This window comes from Empidonax traillii, unplaced genomic scaffold (genome assembly GCF_003031625.1).
Source record: "Empidonax traillii isolate 1590-97213 ecotype Southwest subspecies unplaced genomic scaffold, ASM303162v1 scaffold1525:size98293, whole genome shotgun sequence".
NCBI classification, from domain to species: Eukaryota; Metazoa; Chordata; class Aves; order Passeriformes; family Tyrannidae; genus Empidonax; species Empidonax traillii.
In genome coordinates, this window is record NW_020956718.1 from 59,082 (window position 1) to 79,069 (window position 19,988).

At 63.2% G+C, this 19,988-nt stretch overlaps 4 protein-coding genes across 6 annotated transcripts in view; 2 read left to right on the plus strand and 2 right to left on the minus strand.

The window, feature by feature from the left end:
• The window catches only part of PDIK1L (PDLIM1 interacting kinase 1 like), a 6,473-nt gene extending 5,739 nt beyond the window's left edge, over positions 1 to 734 (minus strand). The window contains exon 1 of the mRNA XM_027907696.1: positions 653 to 734. The gene's annotated coding sequence lies outside the window, so the exon portion shown is untranslated. The remainder of the gene's footprint in view (positions 1 to 652) is intronic.
• A 2,639-nt stretch (positions 735 to 3,373) lies between these two features.
• On the plus strand, positions 3,374 to 6,739 carry TRIM63 (tripartite motif containing 63). Of its 3 annotated transcripts, none has more exons than XM_027907694.1 (9): positions 3,374 to 3,561; positions 3,674 to 3,840; positions 4,985 to 5,153; positions 5,434 to 5,529; positions 5,677 to 5,910; positions 6,057 to 6,079; positions 6,245 to 6,369; positions 6,483 to 6,557; positions 6,656 to 6,739. In XM_027907694.1, exons 1-9 carry the CDS (start codon positions 3,403 to 3,405, stop codon positions 6,664 to 6,666), a joined length of 1,059 nt encoding a protein of 352 aa, XP_027763495.1. In that variant the 5' UTR covers positions 3,374 to 3,402; the 3' UTR covers positions 6,667 to 6,739. The 3 variants fall into 3 exon arrangements, with proteins under 3 accessions (XP_027763495.1, XP_027763493.1, XP_027763494.1); XM_027907692.1 differs by having other exon boundaries at positions 3,375 to 3,561; positions 6,480 to 6,557; XM_027907693.1 differs by having other exon boundaries at positions 3,375 to 3,561; positions 4,988 to 5,153; positions 6,480 to 6,557.
• Positions 6,740 to 7,838: 1,099 nt separating this feature from the next.
• SLC30A2 (solute carrier family 30 member 2) lies at positions 7,839 to 10,202 on the plus strand. Its single transcript, XM_027907695.1, has 8 exons — positions 7,839 to 7,901; positions 8,076 to 8,275; positions 8,500 to 8,646; positions 8,937 to 9,090; positions 9,182 to 9,338; positions 9,555 to 9,660; positions 9,756 to 9,890; positions 10,017 to 10,202. Exons 1-8 carry the CDS (start codon positions 7,852 to 7,854, stop codon positions 10,160 to 10,162), a joined length of 1,095 nt encoding a protein of 364 aa, XP_027763496.1. The 5' UTR covers positions 7,839 to 7,851; the 3' UTR covers positions 10,163 to 10,202.
• A 408-nt stretch (positions 10,203 to 10,610) lies between these two features.
• Positions 10,611 to 17,813, minus strand: EXTL1 (exostosin like glycosyltransferase 1). The gene is made up of 12 exons (XM_027907689.1): positions 17,730 to 17,813; positions 16,298 to 17,530; positions 13,358 to 13,451; positions 13,168 to 13,275; positions 12,618 to 12,737; positions 12,402 to 12,534; positions 12,200 to 12,318; positions 11,844 to 11,939; positions 11,655 to 11,741; positions 11,323 to 11,483; positions 11,077 to 11,248; positions 10,611 to 10,995 (listed from the first exon to the last, which is right to left on the minus strand). The coding sequence occupies exons 2-12, from the start codon at positions 17,230 to 17,232 to the stop codon at positions 10,810 to 10,812; spliced, it is 2,211 nt and encodes a 736-aa protein (XP_027763490.1). The 5' UTR covers positions 17,233 to 17,530; positions 17,730 to 17,813; the 3' UTR covers positions 10,611 to 10,809.
• Between the last annotated feature and the right edge of the window lie 2,175 nt (positions 17,814 to 19,988).

A 19,988-nucleotide genomic window follows, 5' to 3' on the forward strand; every position in this document is an offset into this window, starting at 1 on the left:
GAAAAAAAGAGAGAGAAAAAAGGTATCATCAGTCTCAGGCAATTGCTACACAGATATTTTAACCTTCCAGCAAAGCTCTGCGATGCACATTTGGCCCAAAACAACCCCCGAGGAAAACGCGTTACTCAAACACGGTCAGCCCGGGTTCAGAGCTGCGAACGCCCCCCTGTCACCGAGCCCGGCCCCGGGGCTCCTCCTGCGAGGGGAGAAGCGCCTCGTTAGCGCCGCAATGGTGGAACAATATAAATAATGTAAGCGATAGAAGTGATATAAATTATATAAACGTCCCCCCCGCTGCTCGGGGCGGCCGCACTGGGCCGGCGCTCCCGCCCGCTCCTGAGGGCCCGGGAAGCGCCGCCCGCCTCCTCAGCGGCGATAACCGTGGAATGATATAAATATTGTGAGTAATATAGATGATATAAGTTATATAAATGGCAAAAATAACGTGTCTCCCTCCTGCTCGCGGTTGTGAGGGGGAATCACCGCCGGGCACCGCTGCCGGCCCGCCGGGCCCCGCCCGCCGCAGCGCGGGCGCCGGGCCCCTCACGGCCGCAGCGCGGATCCCGCCCTGCTGTAACCCCCGCCGGGGGGATGTGGGGCCGCCCGGACCCGCCGCCCCCGAGCCGGGTCGGGCCGGGGGAAACCTCGTTACCTCAGCGCCGCCGCCGCCACCCGGCCGCCATCTTAGGGCTGCGCTCCCTCCCCTCTGCGCTGGCCACGCCCAAACCCGCCACGCCCATCAATAGCCACGCCCCTCCATTCGCCACCGAGATCTCGGATTGGTCAGCGGGGAGAGGGGGCGGGGAGAGGAGAGAGGGGGCGGGGCCCAGCGTTGGAGGGGACGCGCGGTCCTAGTGCCCCCCACCAGCTCGTCCCATTCCCCCCGCCCCTCATCCTCGGCAGCAACGGCCCTGCTCTGTTTTGGAGGCGTTTTGGCTTTTATTGTTATTATTATCACCATTATAATCATAATTGTCATTATTGATATTTGTATTTATTATTTAACCATTGATTTACTGGTTATATTTATTAAATTATTCATAATTTAATTAATTTATTTGATCCCCCCCCCCTTTTATTAATTAGGGAGAAGTCCTTCCCTGTGAGGGAGGTGAGACCCTGGCACAGGTTTGCCCAGGGAAGCTGTGGCTGCCCCATCCCTGGAAGTGTCCAAGGCCGGGTTGGATCGGGCTCTGAGCAACCTGGGCTAGTGGAAGGTGTCCTTGCCCATGGCAAGGAGCGGAATGAGGTGATCTTTAAGGTCTATTTCCAGCCCAGAGCATTCCAGGATTCTATGATTTGTTGCTTGGCATCCAGAAGAAGTCAATACAGCCCCTCTTGACCTTGGTTGAGGTCTGGCTTTGTGTGACAGTGACACAGGAGCTGTTGCCCCATTTCTGTGCCCCCTTTCCTCCACAGGCTGCAGTGCTGGAGATGCCCCCCATGCCCAGGACCTGGGGGGCACAGGGCTCCTGTCACGGCCCCTGCTGTCTCTTCAACCATTGCTCAACCACCACAGGACCATTTTGGGAGAAGCCAGGGCACCCACAGCTTGGAGCCCTGCAGGGACAAGCAGAGGGAAATAATTCCCACAGTGGGCTCTCTGGGGTTAATTGGGATGGAGCCCAGGGGTGATTAGTACCCTGGGTCCTGCCTAAGCTGCCCCAAGCCAATTAGGGGCCAACAAGTCCCTTGTGGGTTCCAAAAGCTGCTTAGGGCATTACAACCCCTCCATTCCTGTGAATCTCCTTAATCGAGTCCAGAAGCAATTAGTTAATCAATGTCCCCCCTGCACAGGGGCAGGTCGTGGGTGCACATCTGAGTGTCCCAATCCCAGTGTCTGCCCACCCCGTGCTGCCCTCCCCTGTGCCCAGCCAGCCCCCCTCCTGTGCCAGCTCCTCGCTGGAAGAGCCCCAAGTGCCGAAACGGGGACAGTTTTGCAAGATGTGCTTGGCCAGCCCCGGCACAGTCACTTGCTGGACACGTGAGCCGGTCCGGAAGGAGCTCCCAAAACAGCTGCGGGGCTGCCCTGCTTGTGGTGGGGGAGGAATGGGCTCTGTGTACCCAGACATCGTGTGCCTGGGCATCTGTGTACTCTGTATCCATGTACCTGTGTGCCTGGGCATCCATGGACCTCTGTATCCATGTACCTGTGTGCCTGGGCATCCATGGACCTCTGTATCCATGTACCTGTGTGCCTGGGCATCCATGGACCTCTGTATCCATGTACCTGTGTGCCTGGATATCCATGGACCTGCACATCCAAGCACCTGTGCATCCATGCACTCGTGTGCCTGTGTATCGTGTATCCGTGTATTTGGGTGCCTGTGCATCCGTGTCCCTGGGCATCCAGGTACCCACCCACCCACCTACCCACGCCTCTCTGCACCCCTGCACCTCCTACACCCACCCATCCCCGCACATCTCCATCCACGTATCCAGGCACCCACCTGCCCCTGCACCCACCCCTGGCTCTGGGCGCTGCAGCAGCCACATCTCGTCCCCCCCTCGGTGTGACCCATGGGGGACAGGGCTAGAATTACCCCCTCCTGCTGCAGCTGCCCGTGCTGACAGTGGCTGGGCACTGGCCCTTGGCCCAACACCCTGTTTATGGCCAGGCCAGCTGGGCACCGTGTGCTGGGGCTGTTTTCAGAGTGTGCTCACCCGCTGTCCCCCCACCTTTTTCTGGGTCAGGTTTTGAAACCCGGCGGAGGAGCCAGCTGGGTCACGGCCATGACACCAGCACAGGGAGCAGCCCGAGCAGCCCTCACCCCGCATCTGGGGACACAGAGGACCCCCCCCTAACCCTTGCTTGGAGAGGGGACACCCTGGTGCACGTGCCAGGCGTGGGGGCTGCGTCTCCCTGGAGCTGCCTCTCCCCTCCAAGCACATGGGGACCCACTGGTGAGGCGCTTGTTGTCACCCCAGAAGCGGTCACATTTTGGGGTGGGCAAAGAGAGGTGCTCCATGTAAGCCACCCCCACTGCCATTAGCCCAGCTCTGCCCCATTCCTGGCACCATCACAATGTCCTAATGATGATGGGGCTGGTTTTTTAGCCCTCCTTACCCCCATCTCCATGCTTTTTTGGGGTGCAGCCGTGGATGTGGCCATGCTGTGCCACCCTTTGGCCCTGGGGGCAGAGCCCGGCCCTGTTTACTCCCCTGCTCTGGTTGAGACATGTCCACGGCACGGGCAGGCAGGGCCTCCTGGACAGCCTGTCCCCATCTTGTTTACCACTGCCAGCTCCCCTATGGCTCACCACCGTGTGACAGGTGCTGCTTCCTCGGACACCCGACCCCATGTCGGGATTTGGATCCGCGTGACCGGGGAGCGACTTATAAATAGCGGGACCAGGGGCGACAAGCAGCCGAGAGCGGTGAGAGGAGAGCGCTGACAAGGCAATGGATTTCCAAGCAGGCATCCTGCAGGATGGCAGCCCCATGGAGAGCCTGGAGAAGCAGCTCATCTGCCCCATCTGCCTGGAGATGTTCAGCAAGCCGGTGGTGATCCTGCCCTGCCAACACAACCTCTGTCGCAAGTGTGCCAACGACGTCTTCCAGGTGAGACGAAGGTCCCCCTGCGCCCCTTCCACCCCCTCTGCCCGGGGCTGGAGGCTGTCAGGGTGGTTGTGGTGCTGTGGAGAGACTGATATTGTTCCTCTCCCCCTCCCAGGCTGCCAACCCGTACTGGCAGAGCCGGGGCAGTTTGATTTCGGGGGGCCGGTTCCGGTGCCCGTCGTGCCGCCACGAGGTGCTGCTGGACCGTCACGGGGTCTATGGGCTGCAGAGGAACCTGCTGGTGGAGAACATCATCGACATCTACAAGCAGGAGTGCTCCAGGTAGGCTCAGGTGGCTGTGGTTGACTGGGACACGGTTATATGGGGATGTGGGGACTCAGGGATGCCCCCCTCCCATGCCCCAGCACCATCACTGAGACCACAGGAGACTGAGAAATTGGGGGGCTTTCTGCTGGTTCAATGGTCCCTGATTCAGATCTTCTTATCCTGACCCAAATCTTCCCTCCTCAATCAAAATCTTCACCCCATGTCTCAAAACTTCTTCCCCTGACCAAAAACTTCCTCCCCCAATCCAATTCTCTCCCCTGCCCAGAGCAGTTTGTGTCTCTGGGCGGCTCAGGGGGGTGGTGGGTCCCTGGGGGGGTGGTGACAGTAGAGCAGGTCCTGTTCCCCCCCAAAATGCTCTTGTTGAAGTGTTGGGTGGGAGATAAGAGGTGTGGGGGACAAATCCAGGCCCTGCTCATGACAGCAGTCACTGAAGCTGATAAGAGGAAGAAGGACAGTTTGGAGGGGCAAACATGAAGCTGGAGGGGGGACAGGAGGGTCACAGGTTCTCGAGGCAGAGCAATGGCCCTGGCCAAATTCCCTGCACTGCTGTAAATATTGTTTGAGAGCCATGGGGACAGGGACGATGGCACGTGGCAGGTGTCACAGAGGCTGGGGGGGTTCGGGGGGCCCAGCCCTGTCTTTGCTTCAGAGGGTTGGCTTGTCCCCATGTCCCTCCTTGCTGTAGACGGGATGATTTGGCTGCAGCCCCTGTCTGGGACCTCCTGGGGGTTTCTGGGAGCCCCGGTCACGCGATGGGTGACAATAAATCCAGGCAGCACTGGGCTAAATTTAGGCCCTTGTGCAGCATCCCTGGAGCACAGCCCGGAGCCCCCCCCCACACCCCCCATGCCAACCACTGCCATGCCCAGCGACACAGGGCTTGAAACTGGGACTTACTGGGCTTGGGGCTTACAGAGGCACAGAATTTGGTGGCTCCTGAAGGGAGCAAGAGTGGGATTATGGCAGGATCCGGCCTTTTTCCAGGGGACTTGGTTTTGGGGTGACCGTGCAGCACCAGCGGGGTGACGCCGCAGTGGGGCATCACGGTGGCAGGGATGTCCCTGCAGTGGGGACATCACCCCCATGGGGTCACGGCACCACGACGGGGGCGTCACCGTGGCTGTGCCGCTCTCCCCAGCAGGCCACTGAAGAAGGGGGAGCACCCCATGTGCAAGGAGCACGAGGACGAGCGGATCAACATCTACTGCGTCACCTGCGAGGTCCCCACCTGCTCCATGTGCAAGGTCTTCGGTGCCCACAAGGACTGCGAGGTCGCCCCTCTGCAAACCGTCTTCCAGGGCCAGAAGGTGACGAGGGGGGGGACACAGAGGGAGGGGGGGGACTGCGGGTGACACGGCTGGTCCCGGGGCGATGTGCTGAGCTAGGACAGTCACAAATAACACCGGGATTGGCTCACGGGGTATTAATAGCCCCCCGGGTGACTTCGCCCAGGAGACAGACTATATTTAGAGCAGCTGTGGCTTGTGGGGGAGCAGAGCTGGGGACGAGCAATGCCCAGCCTGTCCCCATGTCAGGATGTCCCCAACCCCGCAGGAGTTAAAGCTGTTTGTGTCTGCCCCTCCCTAGACTGAGCTGAACAACTGCATCTCCATGCTGGTGGCGGGGAACGACCGGATCCAGACCATCATCTCCCAGCTGGAGGACTCGTGCCAGAGCACCGAGGTGAGGGAAAGGGGGGAAAAGGAAACCCCCCAAAAACCCAGGGGTGAAACCTCAGCCGTGAATGGCCTCAGCGGGGAAGCCCTGGGGGTGCTGCTGGTGCTGAAGGGACGCACAGGTGGCATCCTTTTGTCCCCTGTCCCCCCCCAGGAGAACGGCGAGGCGGCCAAGCGGGAGCTGTGCGCTCGCTTCGACGCCTTGGCAGCGCTGCTGGAGGAGAAGAAGTCGGAGCTGCTGCAGCGCATCTCCCAGGAGCAGGGAGACAAGACAGCCTTCATCCAGAGCCTCATCTGCCAGTACAAGGAGCAGCTGGAGAAGTCAAGCCGGCTGGTGGAAACGGCCATCCAGGCAGCGGAGGAGACAGGCGGGGCTGCCTTCCTCATGGTGAGACCCCCCAAACTTTTCCCTCCCTGCTGGCGCCCACATGGGGTCCTACTGTCGAGGACATCCTGGTGGCTGTCTTGTGGCTTCACTCACCTCCTTCTCCTTCTTCTCCTTCTACTCCTTCATCTCCGCCTCTCTCCGCACAGAATGCCAAGCAGCTCATCAAAACGTAAGTGCTCAAACTGGGGGAAAATCCAGTGAGCCCAGCCCCACAGATGGGCAGGATTTGGCCACGGGGCTTTGCTGGTTGCCCTGATCCCCTACCCTGGCACCCCGTGGTCCTCCAGCTTGGCGAGGGGACAGGGACACACATATCCGTGCTTTCCCTGCCCAGGATCGTGGAGGCCTCCAAGGGTGGTCGTCTGGAGAAGATTGAGCCGGGATACGAGAGCATGGACGCCTTCTCCGTGAGCCTGGACCACCTCACTGAGGCTGTCCATGCCTTGGACTTCGACCCTGGTAATTCAGCCCCCGACCCCCTTGACACCCCTTTACCAATTCTCACCAGTCTGGTGACACCCATCACCTTTCCTGGTGGCTCCTGGTGACATTTGGTGGCTCGTTCGCAGCAGAGGAAGATGAGGAATTTTTTGATGGGGAGGAGGAAGAGGTGGAGGAGGACACAGCACCCGAGAAGACAGTGATGGGTAAAGAACCAAGCCCACCCCCTTTGGACCCTCAACCCCTGGTGGAACTCTGGGGGGGCTTGGACTCCCCTTGACCCTCCTGCCCTCTTCTCTGGCAGCTTCCCAGTAGCCACAGTGACGTTGCCAGCACGGGATAAACTCCACGGGCACAGGATGTCCGGCGGTGGATTTGGGATTGGGGGGTGTGGGGGGGGACACGGAGCAGGGACTGGCAGCCCCGAGAACCGGTGCCTGCTCCAGCACAGGACACTTTTCCATACGGGTGCAAACGGGACGATTCCCGCACGTTTTGTAATTTTCCTTGTTTTTGTACATAATTGTCACGGATTTGAAATTTGTGTATTTTGTAAAGAAAGCACCGGTGGTTTGGGTGGTTATTTCTTCCTCGCCTCTCTTCCTTCTTGGCTTGTGGCTGGGGGGGGGTGGTTTGCCAGCATGGTGCCATCACTGGTGGCCCTGCCAGCTATTGGCATGGTAGAGGGACACGTCCAATCCAACTCTTTAATTTCCAGCCTCGTTAGCACCTCTGGCAGCGCTGGCATGCGGGCCTGGCCGCCTGCCTGGGGATGTAACAGGTCAGCACCCGGCAGGATTTATCTCCTGGCGATGGGATGTGCTTGCCTGGGGGTTGGAAATGTGGCTGAAGATGCTCCAGGCTGTGCCAGTCCCCAAAATGGGGATGGTCTTGGCATCTGCTGGTTTGCTGCTGGCTGAGCTCACATAAGTGCAAAAATACTCCATAAATGCTTTTCTCCTGAAAAAAACATAAACCTGGCTCAGCAGGGGCCAAGGGGGAATGAGGCAGGGCCTGCAGCAGCGCCCTGGGCTGCATCACAATTGCAATTAGCCCCAGGGTAATCAGTGCTGCTCACCCAGAGCAGGGGGGCAGGAGTCGCTGCTGGGGGCGGGTCTGGCTCCAGGCTTATCCATCACATGGTTGCTCCGCAGCGGGATCTAAACTGGGGAGTTCCAAGGGCTCTCCAAGACAGGGAGGGGGGGAGGGGGGTCACCAGGAGCCTTTTTTGGAGGGGGACATGGGGATGCTGTGGTGTGCAGCTCCTGAGGGGTACTATGGGGGGGGTGGCAGAGAAATCTCCCCCTCCAGGTGCCGGGTGAGGGGGCCAACCCCGGGTCAAGGCGGCGGCGGGCGCTTTGCAGCCGGCTTGGCCGTCCCTCCTCCAGCCGGGATTTGCACACGAATCCCGGCGCTCCACACGATCCGAGGCCACCGGCTGCCACCAGCGCCGGCCACACGCCGGGGTCACCCGCCCCGACCCCCCCGACCCGGAGGAGGATGGCAGCCGGCGAGGAGAAACGGCACCTCCTGAGCGAGGGCGCAGCCGGGTAGGGGGGTACCCGGCGGGGCTGGGGATGTTGGGTCCCTCTTCTCCGTGGAACTCCAAAGTGGGGTCTCCTGGAGACACGTGGCCAGGGAAGGGGCGGGGTGGGGGGGGCATTCAGGGTCTAACCCCCTCCCCAAAATCCCCCCGGCTCCCCAACCACCCCTTTGCCCGGCAGGTCCTACGTGGGGGCTGAGCAAAAGGACGGGCACGGCTCGGTGCAGGGGCAGGCGCCCGCCCTGGAGTTGGGGACACGGCATGGCCAGCACTGCCACACCCGGGGGCCCGACGGCCACCCCGGGCAGCAGCGGCGGGCGCGCAGGAAGCTCTACCTGGCTGCTGGCGTCTGCCTCGTCTTCATGGTGGGGGAAGCCGTGGGTGAGTGGTAGGTGCGGGGTCCGGGGGGGATGGTCCCTGTGGGGTCACCCTGCAGCCTCTCTCGTCCTGATTCCCTGCTGTGGGTGTGGGTAGGGGGTCCTGTGGGTTTTCAGGGGGTCTAAACTCACAGTGTGGACCCCACTGTGGCACGGGGTGAGCTGGCCTGTGCCAGCCTCGGGGTGGGATGCCACCCTGACATCCCCACTGATGTCCCCTCTCTGCAGGGGGGTACCTGGCACACAGCCTGGCCATCCTGACAGACGCAGCCCACCTCCTGACCGACTTTGCCAGCATCATGATCAGCCTCTCTGCACTCTGGGTGTCCTCACGCCCGCCCACAAAAACCATGAACTTCGGCTGGCACCGGGCAGGTAACGGGGTGGCACCACCATCCAGCTCCCAGGATCCCTAGGGAGAACTCAGAGCATCTCAGGGTGCTCTTCCCATGGGGACTGGGTGCTTTGGGGTGTCCTGCAGGGCACTGGGAGCCCTGGCAAAGCCCTGGTATGAAGGGCAGGGTAGGGCAGAAGCAAGGAGCATCCCCAGGGATGGGTGCTGGGTGCCCATCCCACACCCCGATGCTGCTGGGGAGCCCAGAAGGGAGCTCAGGTTTGCCACAGCGACAAAGCAACAATGTGGGGTGGGGTGGGTCTCTCCACAGAGATCCTGGGGGCCCTGCTCTCTGTGCTCTCCATCTGGGTTGTCACGGGGGTCCTGGTCTACCTGGCAGCCCAGCGCCTGCTCTCAGGTGACTACGACATCGAGGGTGGGGTCATGCTCATCACCTCCGCCTGTGCAGTGGCCGTCAACATCGTGTACGTATGGCCAGCTGGCTCCTGCCCTCCCTGGGTGTCCCCTCCCTGTGCCTGGTGGCCCCTGGGGGTGTCACCACTGTCCTGCCCGCAGGATGGGGATGGCTCTGCACCAGACAGGGCACGGGCACAGCCACGGGGCAGCCGGCGAGCAGCCCAGCGCCAGCGTCCGCGCCGCCTTCGTCCACGTCGTGGGGGACCTGTTGCAGAGTGTTGGTGTCCTCATCGCGTCCTACATCATCTTCTTCAAGGTCTGGGTCTTACTGGGGACAAATGGGATGCTTGGGGACGTGGGGACAGCAGCTTCAGCCATCCCTGGCCAGACAGAGGGGTGAGATGAAGACAGAGGGGTCCCTGTCTCTAATGGAGACATAGAGGGGAGAGTGTCTCCTGCCTGCTGGTGCTGTTGGGGGCTTGGGGTGAGGTGATGTTTCCAGAGAGGCCTCACCCTCTCCCACCCTCCCCAGCCCGATTGCAAGTTCGTGGATCCCATCTGCACCTTCCTCTTCTCCGCGCTGGTGCTGGGGACGACGCTGACCATCCTGCGCGACGTCCTCCTCGTCCTCATGGAAGGTGGGGACCCACCGGGAGGGGGTGTCTGGGCCGGGGGGTCACCCATGGGTGCCGTGTTCCCCCTCACTCAGCGCCCGTGGCTCTCCCCCGCCCAGGGACCCCCAAAGGGATGGATTTCAACGCGGTGCGGGAGGCGCTGCTGGCGGTGCGGGGGGTGGAGGCCGTGCACAGCCTCCACATCTGGGCGCTGACGGCGGCACAGCCCCTGCTCTCGGTGCACATCGCCATCAGTGAGTACCCCAGGGAGGGGGTCAGGGGTCACCCACACCCCCACGTCCCTCCCCTTGCCATCCCAATGCGGGGTTTGGGGTCGGGGTTCACCCACGCCCCCACAGCCCCTCCCTCGCTCCCTGCAGACGCCGCTGCCAGCGCCCAGGAGGTGCTGGAGGAGGCCAGCTCCCGGCTGCAGGGCACCTTCCACTTCCACACCACCACCATCCAGGTGGAGAGCTACTCCGAGGAGATGAGGGACTGCCGGGAATGCCAGCCCCCCCGCGACTGACTGCTCTGCTCGTGTCCCGGGGCAAACTTCTTGTGGGTGGAAAATAAAGCAGAGCACACGGGTGTTGGGTCTGGCATCAGGGTGTTATCTCTGGTATCTGTAGGAATCAAGGGCAGACTCAGGGCTGTGGAAGCCGGAGGGCAGCAGCTGTTGGAAGCCAGCAGCCTTAATATTCCCTATTTCCATTCAGCTGGAGGGTAAGGCAGCTACAACATCCCTTTTCCCTTCTCCGGGGAGTGCTGTGTGGCAGTGGGGTGCTGGAGAGCCTGGTGCTGTGGGCGGACCCATCCTGGCTGGGGGAAGGAGAACACACCGGCCTTGCTCTCTCCTCTTATCACTCCTCTGTTTGCCCTCGGGAGGGTGAAGGACTCGCCCTCCCCCCGGGGCTGGGGGAGCTGTATGTGCAGCCGGGAGCTGCCCGGGTCATTCCCAGGGTGCCAAATGCATAAGCAATGGTGCACTCGAACACCAGTGCATCCCCCACCTTCTGCAGCCACAGACTCTGCCTCTCCACCCTCCTTTATTGCACTGGTAAAACCCAATAACGAGTAAAACCCCGTCAGCAGCAGCAGCAGCAGCAGCAACCATCTGCTCCCAGAGGGGCTCCGTGCACCGGGAGCAGGGCACCCAGAGCACCCCGGCAGCCCTCAGGGTCTCTCCAGGCGTGGGTATTTCTTGCGCAGGACGGAGACCTGGTCCTTGAAGAGGACGGGGTCGAGGCGCAGCTGGGAGGACACCAGGGGCATGTGGCCAAACCAGTCCACCAGCTGGTTGAGGCAGTCCTGCCGCTGGGAGAAACGCCGGCTGCCGGCCGCCCCCGCCGTGCCCTTCACCTTGGCAGGGGGACAGTGCGGGGGTGAGGGGCTGCACTCCCTGCTCGGGGGGGTCCCCACGCCCCCATCCACACCCCCTACCTGCTGGGGCGCCGTGTCCTTGTGCTGCTTCCTCTGGGTGACCTTGATGGGGGGCAGCTTGGTGACGGCGGCCACCAGGACGTTCATCAGGATGTCCTCGCAGGCGGCCAGGCCGTCCACCAGGTCCCGCAGCCCCGCCGGCAGGTACTCGGTGAAGAGGCTGTGGTAGTACCTGGGGAGGGGTGAGGTGGGGGGCAGGATGTGGCCGAATTCCCCTGCCCCACCGGCCCCTCCCCGGGCGGGTACCTGTGGTAGAAGGCGGCGGTGGTGAGGACGATGGAGAGCTCGTTGGTCCATTTGGAGGTGTAGCCCCAGCGCCCCTGCTCGGGGTCCCAGAAGTGGCTCAGGGCCGGGAAGCCCACGATGCGCTCGGGGAAGCTGCGCCACACAACGAAGGCAAAGTCCACCTGGCAGGGGGTGGGGGGACGGTGTCACCCACTGTGGGTCACCCACTGTGGGTCACCCAACACCATCCCCGCCTTCTCCCAGGGGGTATGGGGACACGGGGACAGCAGCACTGCTCCTGCCAGCCCCTTGAGCATCTGAGGGACCAGGGAGTGTGGTGCCCACGGCCTCACCTCGCTGGTTGAGAGGCTGGTGTGCTCGTCCAGGCTCAGCACTGCGTCCGTCTGGATGGCCGTGTAGGGGAAGAAGCGGTCGCTGAGCTGTGGAGGGGGCAAAGACAGGTTGGGCTGTGCCATGGGGTGGGTGTCCCAGCTCCCTGACCACCATCCTGGCTCCCTGCCTTGCATCCCAGCCCCTCTCACCTTCCTCCTGCCCTGGATGATGGTCAGAGGCACGGTGGTCTGGGGCCATTTCCCGCTCGGTGGTGGTGGCCTCTCGCAGCTCCACAGCACCAGGATCTGCAGGGGAGAGGACGAGTGTGTCTACTCATCCCAAAACCACCTCATGGCAGTTTGGACCAGGGTAAACCCCCAGGTGGTCCCACCTTCACCCCGGGAGCTGGGGATACACCTCTGCCCACCCAAGGGTGACACCATCAGCCACCCTCTCCCACCCCTAAACCCACCCATCCCCTTCCCGACCCATGGGACCCTGCCCCATCCCTTCTGCTGGATCCCTGCCAGCTGCACCAGGTACTGCAGGGCTCAGCTCTTCCCACCTGGGCACAGTATTGGGATCCAGAGACAGCCTGGATGAGCCTGAGGAAGGGCTGGGAGAGGGAACCCGCTTGTGAGACCACCCGGATCAAGGCCGTGAACTTCTCGGAGGGGCTGGAGCCTGAAAAAAGGGTGTGAGAGAGGACAGATGTTGTGGCATGCACTGAGTTCACCGTGCTCAGTTGGGGACAGGTGGGGTCCTACCGTGCTGCAGGTAGTAGAAGGGAAAATCCCCTGGGTGGGTGGAGAAGTCGGGCAGGACCAGGAGCCCCCCGGGCAGCGTGTTCCAGAGGAAGCGGAAGCGGGAACGGTGCGGAGACAGACGGTCCTTGATGATCTGCCAGAGGCCAGAGTGAGGCTCCCAGCACCCTGGTTGTGACCCTGGGAGCCATGAGGGGAAGTTTGGGGTGGGGGCCTCACCTCCAGCGTGGTGTGCACGATCTTGTCCACGGAGGAGAAGTATGCATCCCACAGGAACTGGGTCTGCTGCTGGAAAGCCAGCACGCGCTCCGGGTGGATGCAGCGGACAGCAGAAGGGATCTGTGATGGCAGGGGGGTAGCTGGTTTCTCCTCTCAGCACCCCCCAGCAGGGCTCCTTGCCTCCACCACCTCCAACCATCCCAAGGGAACCCCCTGAACCCAATCCAGCCAAGGATGCTGTGCCACCGCTCCACTGTGGTGCTGCACCCCCTCTCTCTGGAGCAGGATCTGGTCCAGGATCTCCAAGGGTTAGAGTCTGGGATGGATCTTGGTCACCTCCCCAAGATGAAACCCACCCCCCCTCCAGGGTTGCAGCTGGAACGGGACCCCAATTCCAAGCTGGACGAGACTCTCCTGCATCCATCCACGAGAGCTGCTGGATTTGGTAGCAGGGGTTCCTCCCCCAGACTCGGTTGGGGGATCCACCATCACTGAAATTAAGATTAGGGGTCCTCTGTGCCCGTTTTGGGGCAGGATCCAGCCACAGTACCTGCAGCAGGAGCCTCTCACTGCCCACGACAGCAGCTTTGCTCCAGTCGATAGCCTCGGCGAAGGGCAGCTCCCAGCCGTCACTCAGCAGCACGGGGATGCAGGCAGCCTGTGGTGGGACCCCACAGGGGTGGGACAGAGCCCCCCGGACCCCGAGGGGGGGTTCCCCTGTCCCCCTGCCCACCCTGTACCTGCAGAGCCTCCAGGAAGCGGAAGGAGCCCAAGCGCCTGCCCCGGGGCACGATGCAGAAGGTGGAGTTGTGCAGCAGCTCCTGGTAGTCGAACCTGGGATGGGAGATGGGGTGGGAGTCAGGAATGACCCCCAGTCCCAATCCACGAGCATCCTGGGGGTCTCACCTGCACCTGGAGGGTGTGTGTGACCAGCCCAGGGCAGCGTTAGGATTGACTGGGGCTGATTTTGGCTCTGAATATCCCCGGGGCTGGTGGAGCTGACACGCCCCGGGTGTTGTGCCACCCTTAACGGGTGGGGGGTCAGGATAGGACCCCGGTGCCTTGAAAGGCATGACCCTGCTCCCCCCACCCTCCAGTAATGAAACTCCACGCAAAGCCACCACCCGAACCCCCAAGCCCGAAACTGCGGCGACTCCTCTGCCGTGCCCGGACTTGCCGGGCAGGACCAGCCCTGCCTGCCCCGGTAGCATTTTGGGAGGGGGGGCAGTGGGTGCAGCCAGCGTGGCCCCCCCGCGCCGGGCTCGCCCGTGGGGCTATGAAAGCCCCTTCTGTGCCGTGGTGGGGAGAGGCGCGTCCGTTGCCGGGTCCCCGAGACCGCGCCGGAAAATCCAATATTGACTCTAGGTCGGCACAGACCCCGTCTGTTCCTGCCCGCGGGGAGGGAGGGACGGGGCGGCCGCGTCCCGGATGGGATAGGGGGAATGTGCGTGGTCCAGCTGCGGGGGTGGGAGAGCAAAGAGCTCCTTGAAGTGTGCTGGTCCCCAGGAGGGAACGTGGTGCTGGTGCCAGCCTGGGAGTTGAGGATGTGTCCCCTCACAGTGCTGGAGCACCCTGGGGCATCCCGGCACTCTGGGATGGGGGAAATCAGCCCCAGTGCCAAGGCACAAAGTTTTACAATAAACCCCACCTCTGGTCAAACTGTCCCAGAGGATGCCAAAAGCCTCGTTAGTGCACCCTGACTCGTTGACACCCAAAACCCAAGAGGAGGAGGGGTGATGGCGTCTCCAAACAGCGCCCAGACCCTCCCCATGAAACCACAGCTGTGACAGCCACATCCCTGGGGCCAGACACTGCTGCCACCCGCTCCTCGGCGACCCCAGACCCAGCCACGGCCCCCAGCACCCCCGGGGGGCCATTCCCACTGCCAGGGCTGGGTGGGCAGCGGGGCACATCCTAGGGGGAAGCCTCCCCTCTGCAGCAGTGCCGTGGGGAGGCTGGCGCCGGCCGGGCTGCGGGGCCAAAACCTCCCGATGGAAATACTTCGCTCCTGACGCTGCTGCGGTTTCCGGGCAATCACGGCCGTCAGGGCTTCCTTGTTTTGTTAGGAGCCGGGACGGGCGCCCGCCGCGCTCCCTTCGCCAGGCCCCTCCGTGGCTCCGGCCAGGCATGGTGCCACCGGGGGATCGTCGGCTCCAGAGAGCCTTTCCCAACCCGCTCGGATTGCTCCAAACCCGGGGCAGCCACAGCAGGGCTGGCCCGCAGCGCTGCCACAAGCCACCCTTTATCCCAGCACAGAACCAGTTTGTTTCTGGCATCCCCCCCCCCCCCCCCCGAGCACAGCAGGGTCGAGGAGGATGATGGAACCCCCAGCAAGGCCTTCCTCTGCTCCCCGTGCTGCCTCCACGGTGACAGCACCCGATGTCCCCAACACGCCGCGTGAACGGGGCAGCTGGGGGCTCGCTTTGCCAGCTGTGGTGTGTCCCCTCCCTGCTGGTTTGTCCCCTGTCCAAGTCTGGGAACATCTCCCAGGGCAGGAGGGCATCAATCCCCACGGGAGGTTGGGCAGAGCTGGCCCGGCGCGATGGAGACGCCGATGGCTTTTTGCCCGGTGTCCCACAGGGACGAGCAGGGTGGTGGAGGCTCAGGGTCACACAAGAGCACGCTGCCCTGTGCCACGTGTTCCCCATCTATCCGCTGCCTAAAGCCATCCTGGGAGAGGTGTAAATCTCCCTGTATTTGCAAACAGCATTAGGGGATTACCTGGGTGGGCAGACAGGGGGATTTCTCATCCCACTGCCCCTTGGCACGGCACAGGGCTCACCTTGGGCCCTCCGTCCCGTCAGCCCCATCACCCTGCCATGCCCCATCCCAAAAAGACCTTGATGCAAGGGCTGACCCTGCTGGGCTGGTGGTACCCTCCAGAAGGGGTCACGAGGTGTGTGACCCATCCTGGGGCCGCAGCTAATCCCAGTGCCAGCACCCCAGCTCCACTTTTACCTCCCAGCACCTCCTAAGACGCTTTGAGGATGATGCCCAACGTGGCCTCTCCCCATCTGCTCTCCTGCAGGGTGGCTGTGGGATGTCCCCAGGCAGTAGGATGGGGACCTGCCCATCACCGGTGGGATGGGGTCTGTGTTTACCAGCCCTGGATTGGGCGGCTGGTGACGGGTAACAAGTAGCAGGACGGGGAGATGAGGAGCTGCCAACGTCCCCCAACTCACACAACTTTGTCCCCCCGCTTTTTCCATCGCACGCTGCTGCCACCACGTCCATTTGCGATGGAGGACGCAGGGGGACCCCCACCCACCACCACACTGCCCGCAGTTTTGTGGGATTTTTAGCGGAGCCAGTGAGGGGGGATGTTTCGGGCTCATCTCCAAGAGAAACGTTTATGTTGAGGGAGGGCGGGAGGGGGGGGAGAAGAAAAGCGTCATTCATCAGTGGTGGGGAAAAGGGAAATCGTATTAGAGGCGGTGGCAGCGATTGCAGATAAGAACCGCTCTCACCAGATTACTCCAACTTTAATGCAGACCAGGAAAGCCCTGAGCACTCAGCGCCTCGCTCCCCACTGGGGCATGAAACCCTCATCTATTCCTGGGAGAGCCCAAAATCTCCCTCCCTGGAGGTCCAGCTGCCACAGGCAGGCACGCAGAAAGGAACATTTTGTGGGGTGTCCCACTCCCCCTAGACCCACATTTCACGCCCCATCTCCAACTCACTTTTCGTAGTCGACGTTATCCTTGTCGCAGCGCCTGTCCTTGTGCTTCTCCCAGTCCTTGCCGTGCTTGCAGGTGGTGAGGGAGATGATGTCCTTCCCGTTGTGGATGTGGTGCAGGGCGTTCCGGGTGCCGGAGCCGATGCCGGTCAGGTACCGCTTCCCCTTGAACACCAACAAGTACTTCTTTCTCGGGGGGACCGAGTCCTGAGACAACCACCCCCTGTCCCCGCCGCGCTGCGGGTGGTCCTTGGAGAAGAGGGGGATGGAGACGTCAAAGCCGGGCCGGAAGCTTTCGGTGTCAAAGCTGGCCTTGGCCAGGATGGCGTGGCCGATGTCGAAGCCCAGGTCCCCGGTGTAGTTGGGCCAGGTGCCCGAGTAGAGGTTGAAGATGAGGTGGTTCCGGCCGCCGTTCCAGAGCGGGAAGCCGCGGATTTTCTCGTCGACGTCGCGGACGTACTGAGCCGAGAGGTGGTCGCGGTCCAGCGTGTCGATGCCGAGGATGAAGAGGCAGGCCTCCTCGGGGTTTGGGGTGTAGTAGCGGGAGCGCTCGATGGAGGCCAGGATTTTGCCGTAGCTCTCCGAGATGGGCCGGTCTCTCTCCCGGGGGTAGGTGAACACCCTGAAGCCGTTCCTCTGGCACCTGGAGAAGTCGAAGCAGGATTCCATCCGGCATCTGCTGCTCTTGTAGACGCTCAGCCACGCCACCCGCCGCTCCTGGGGGGACAGCAGGGAGGGGTCCCCATCCCTCTGGAGCTCCTCGGGGTCTGCAAAGTTTTTGAGGAGGGACCGATCCGTCCAGCGGGGCCAGTTCCTCCGGGCTTCGGCTTTCCTCCCGGAGAAGAAAGCGAAACGGCGCAGCTGGTCTCCTCCAAAGAAGAAAAGCAGAAGCCAAGAGGCGAGGAAAGTCAGGAAAATGTATTTCTTCCTGGTCTGCATAGGTTCACACACAGCCCCAGGTCCTCATCGGGCTCAGATGGGTCCCAGAGTCCGGTGGAAAGGCTGGTGTCCCAAACCCCAGGTGGGTGGTGGGACAGCTCCCGGCCCCCAGGTGTTGCCCTGTGCCCTTGCAGCCTGGGGCAAACCCCACTTGCTGCCCCCTCTGCCCAGGGCCGTGCTGGTTTTTCGGGACCGTCCGGCTCTCCAGCCGCGGAGCAGAGGTGTCCCAGCCGCTCACTTCTCCGGGCTCCCGTGCCGCGACAATGACATTTCCATCGCTTGGCTCAGCTTCAAATCCCTGGAGAAGGGGAGAGGTCGCGCCGTCACCGTCCTGTCGCCGCCAACCGTGTCACCGCAAGCGGCCCCACACATCCCTGCGGCAGGACCCCCCTCCCTCCTCAGCCCCCTGGGAATAAAAACCTGGGAATAGACCCTCCCGCTGCCACCGGAGCCCCCCTGTCTCCAACTGCTCCTTCCCTGCCCGGTCCCCCCGTTACCTTCGGGGACACGCAGCCCCGGGTGGGTGTCGGGCCGCCGTGCCCCGCGGTGCCAATCCCCGGCTGCCCGCGGCTCCGGGCTGCATCCCCGCCCGGGGAAGGCGGCGGAGCGGCCGCCGTGCCGCCCCGCCGGGCTCCCGGTGCGCGGCCGCACGGAGGAGCTGCCGGGGGAGGCTCCGCGCAGCCCCGGGGCCGGGAGGGCTGGGGGAGTGAGTCCCTCTTGTCACCTTGTCCGTCTGTCGCTCTCTGTCCCCGTGTCCCACAGGCTGCCTGTGCAAGACCCCGGCTGTCCGCACCCCTCGTGGCTGCTTGTCCTGCTGTCCCTCGTCCCGCTGTTGGCTGTCCCCTGTCCGTCTGTCTGTCCTGCCCTAGGATGGCTGTCCCCTTTCTACCCCCGGGACTGGCTGTGCCCTGTCAGTCTGTCTGTCCCCACCCGAGGCTGCCTTCCCCCTGTCCGTCTGTCTGTCCCCGTTCCCCCCGGGGCTGGCTGTCCCCTGTCAGTCTGTCTGTCCCGCCGCGGCTGTCCCCTTTCCTCCCACCGGAGCTGGCTGGCCCCTGTCCGTTTGTCCCCCTCCGGGCTGGTTGTCCCCTGTCCCCCTCCGGGCTGGCTGTCCCCTGTCCGCCTGTCTGTCTCTCGGGACTGTCCGTCCCTGCGTGGTCAGTTCCCGGCCCCGTTTCCCGGCCGTTCCCGGTGGTCCATCGTCACCCCCCGCTCTCCACGTGCCCCCCCCCGCCCGCATCTGTTACCCCGCGCCCTCGCCCCGCCCACATCGCCGCGCTTGGCCACGCCCACCCGCCTCCCATTGGCTGTCGGTGTAGTAAGGTGGGCGTGGTCTAGAGAGCCACGCCCGCCCCCGCGCGTTCCCATTGGTCGCGCCCACGTGGGACGGGGATCCCCGCGCGCGCCGGGGGATGCCCCGGGGGGGTCCGCAGGGTCCCTGTGTCTCCCCCTTTCCCCCACCCCGCTGTGGGACCCCCGCGGGGACCGACTCACGACCCCCCGTGTCACCTGGTGCCGGTGAGACCCCTGAGGGGGAGCGGCCCGTCCCGCTGGTCTCTCTGCCCTGGAGCCCCCCGGGGGACCCCAAAGGGATGGGGCGGTTGTAGGGCAGCAGCGGGGTCAGGGTGGGGCAGCGATGGGGAGCAGGGGCAGGAACACAGCTGGGGTCACCTCCACCAGTGACACCTCAGGGCTTCGATGTCACCCCCATCCTCCAGCAATCCCCAGGCTCCAAGGATTCCCCTGGGGCTCCAAGGACACCCCCGGATTCCACTGACCCCTGCGGTTCCAATGACACCCCTAGGCTGCAGTGACACCCCCAGGTGACCCCCAGGCAGGGGCAGGAGGGATAAGCCCTTCTGTATCCTCACTGACAGGCCCCAACCCAGCCCCTCCCAGCACCCATGGCACGAAGGTGGGGGTGGACTGTGGGGTTCACCCTCTTAGGGGGCAGAGATGGGGGTCCCAGCCTGGCCTGACCCCCCAAATCAGTTCTCCTCTTGGTGGAGTGATAGGAACAGGAGCTGAGTGGGGGCCACGGGCTGAGTTAATCCCTTTAAAGAAAGTCCTTGTGAACACTGTGTGAGCCCAGTGTGGGGGTCTCCAGTGACACCCACATCACAGGGACCCCCACAGTCCTGCTGAGCTCAACTGCAGGAAGAGCAAGATGGTCCTGAGCAGCCGACTCGACGCCCACCACCTCCAGCCAGGACCCTCTCCCAGGGCAATGTGGGGGTGCTGGCAGGGGGCTGAGCCCCATTTCGGGAAGCCGGGCGTGGGCTGGGGCGGGCAGCAGGGGCACGTCAGGGCTCGCCTCTCCCACCCTGTCCTGGCATTCCCGGCCGCTCCAGCCGCCCTTCCCGCCGGCCGGGCAAGCCGGGACGCGACGGAGCGCTGGATCCCATCCATGGGTGTAACGACCCGGCCAGCCTCAGCCTGGGGGAGGATCGGCCTCTGGGGGGGGTAAATGTGTTGGGGGCACAGGCTGGGGTCCCCTCTCCCTGCCCCAGCAGCCGGGTGGCACCCAGGGGACACACACAGCAACGGTGCCCAGTGCCCCACCCAACTGCCAGCCCCTGCCTCAGTTTCCCCAGGCACCCCGGGGACCGTGCTGGGGAGCCTGGAGTGGGGCTGTGCATGTGGGAGCTTGATAGGGACGTTTTTTACCAAATCTTTGGATATTTATTTGCTGGTCTGGCCGGCTGGGCCCGCAGGGAATTAATCCCTGGCCGCAGAGGGGATTAATGGGGCCCTGGGGC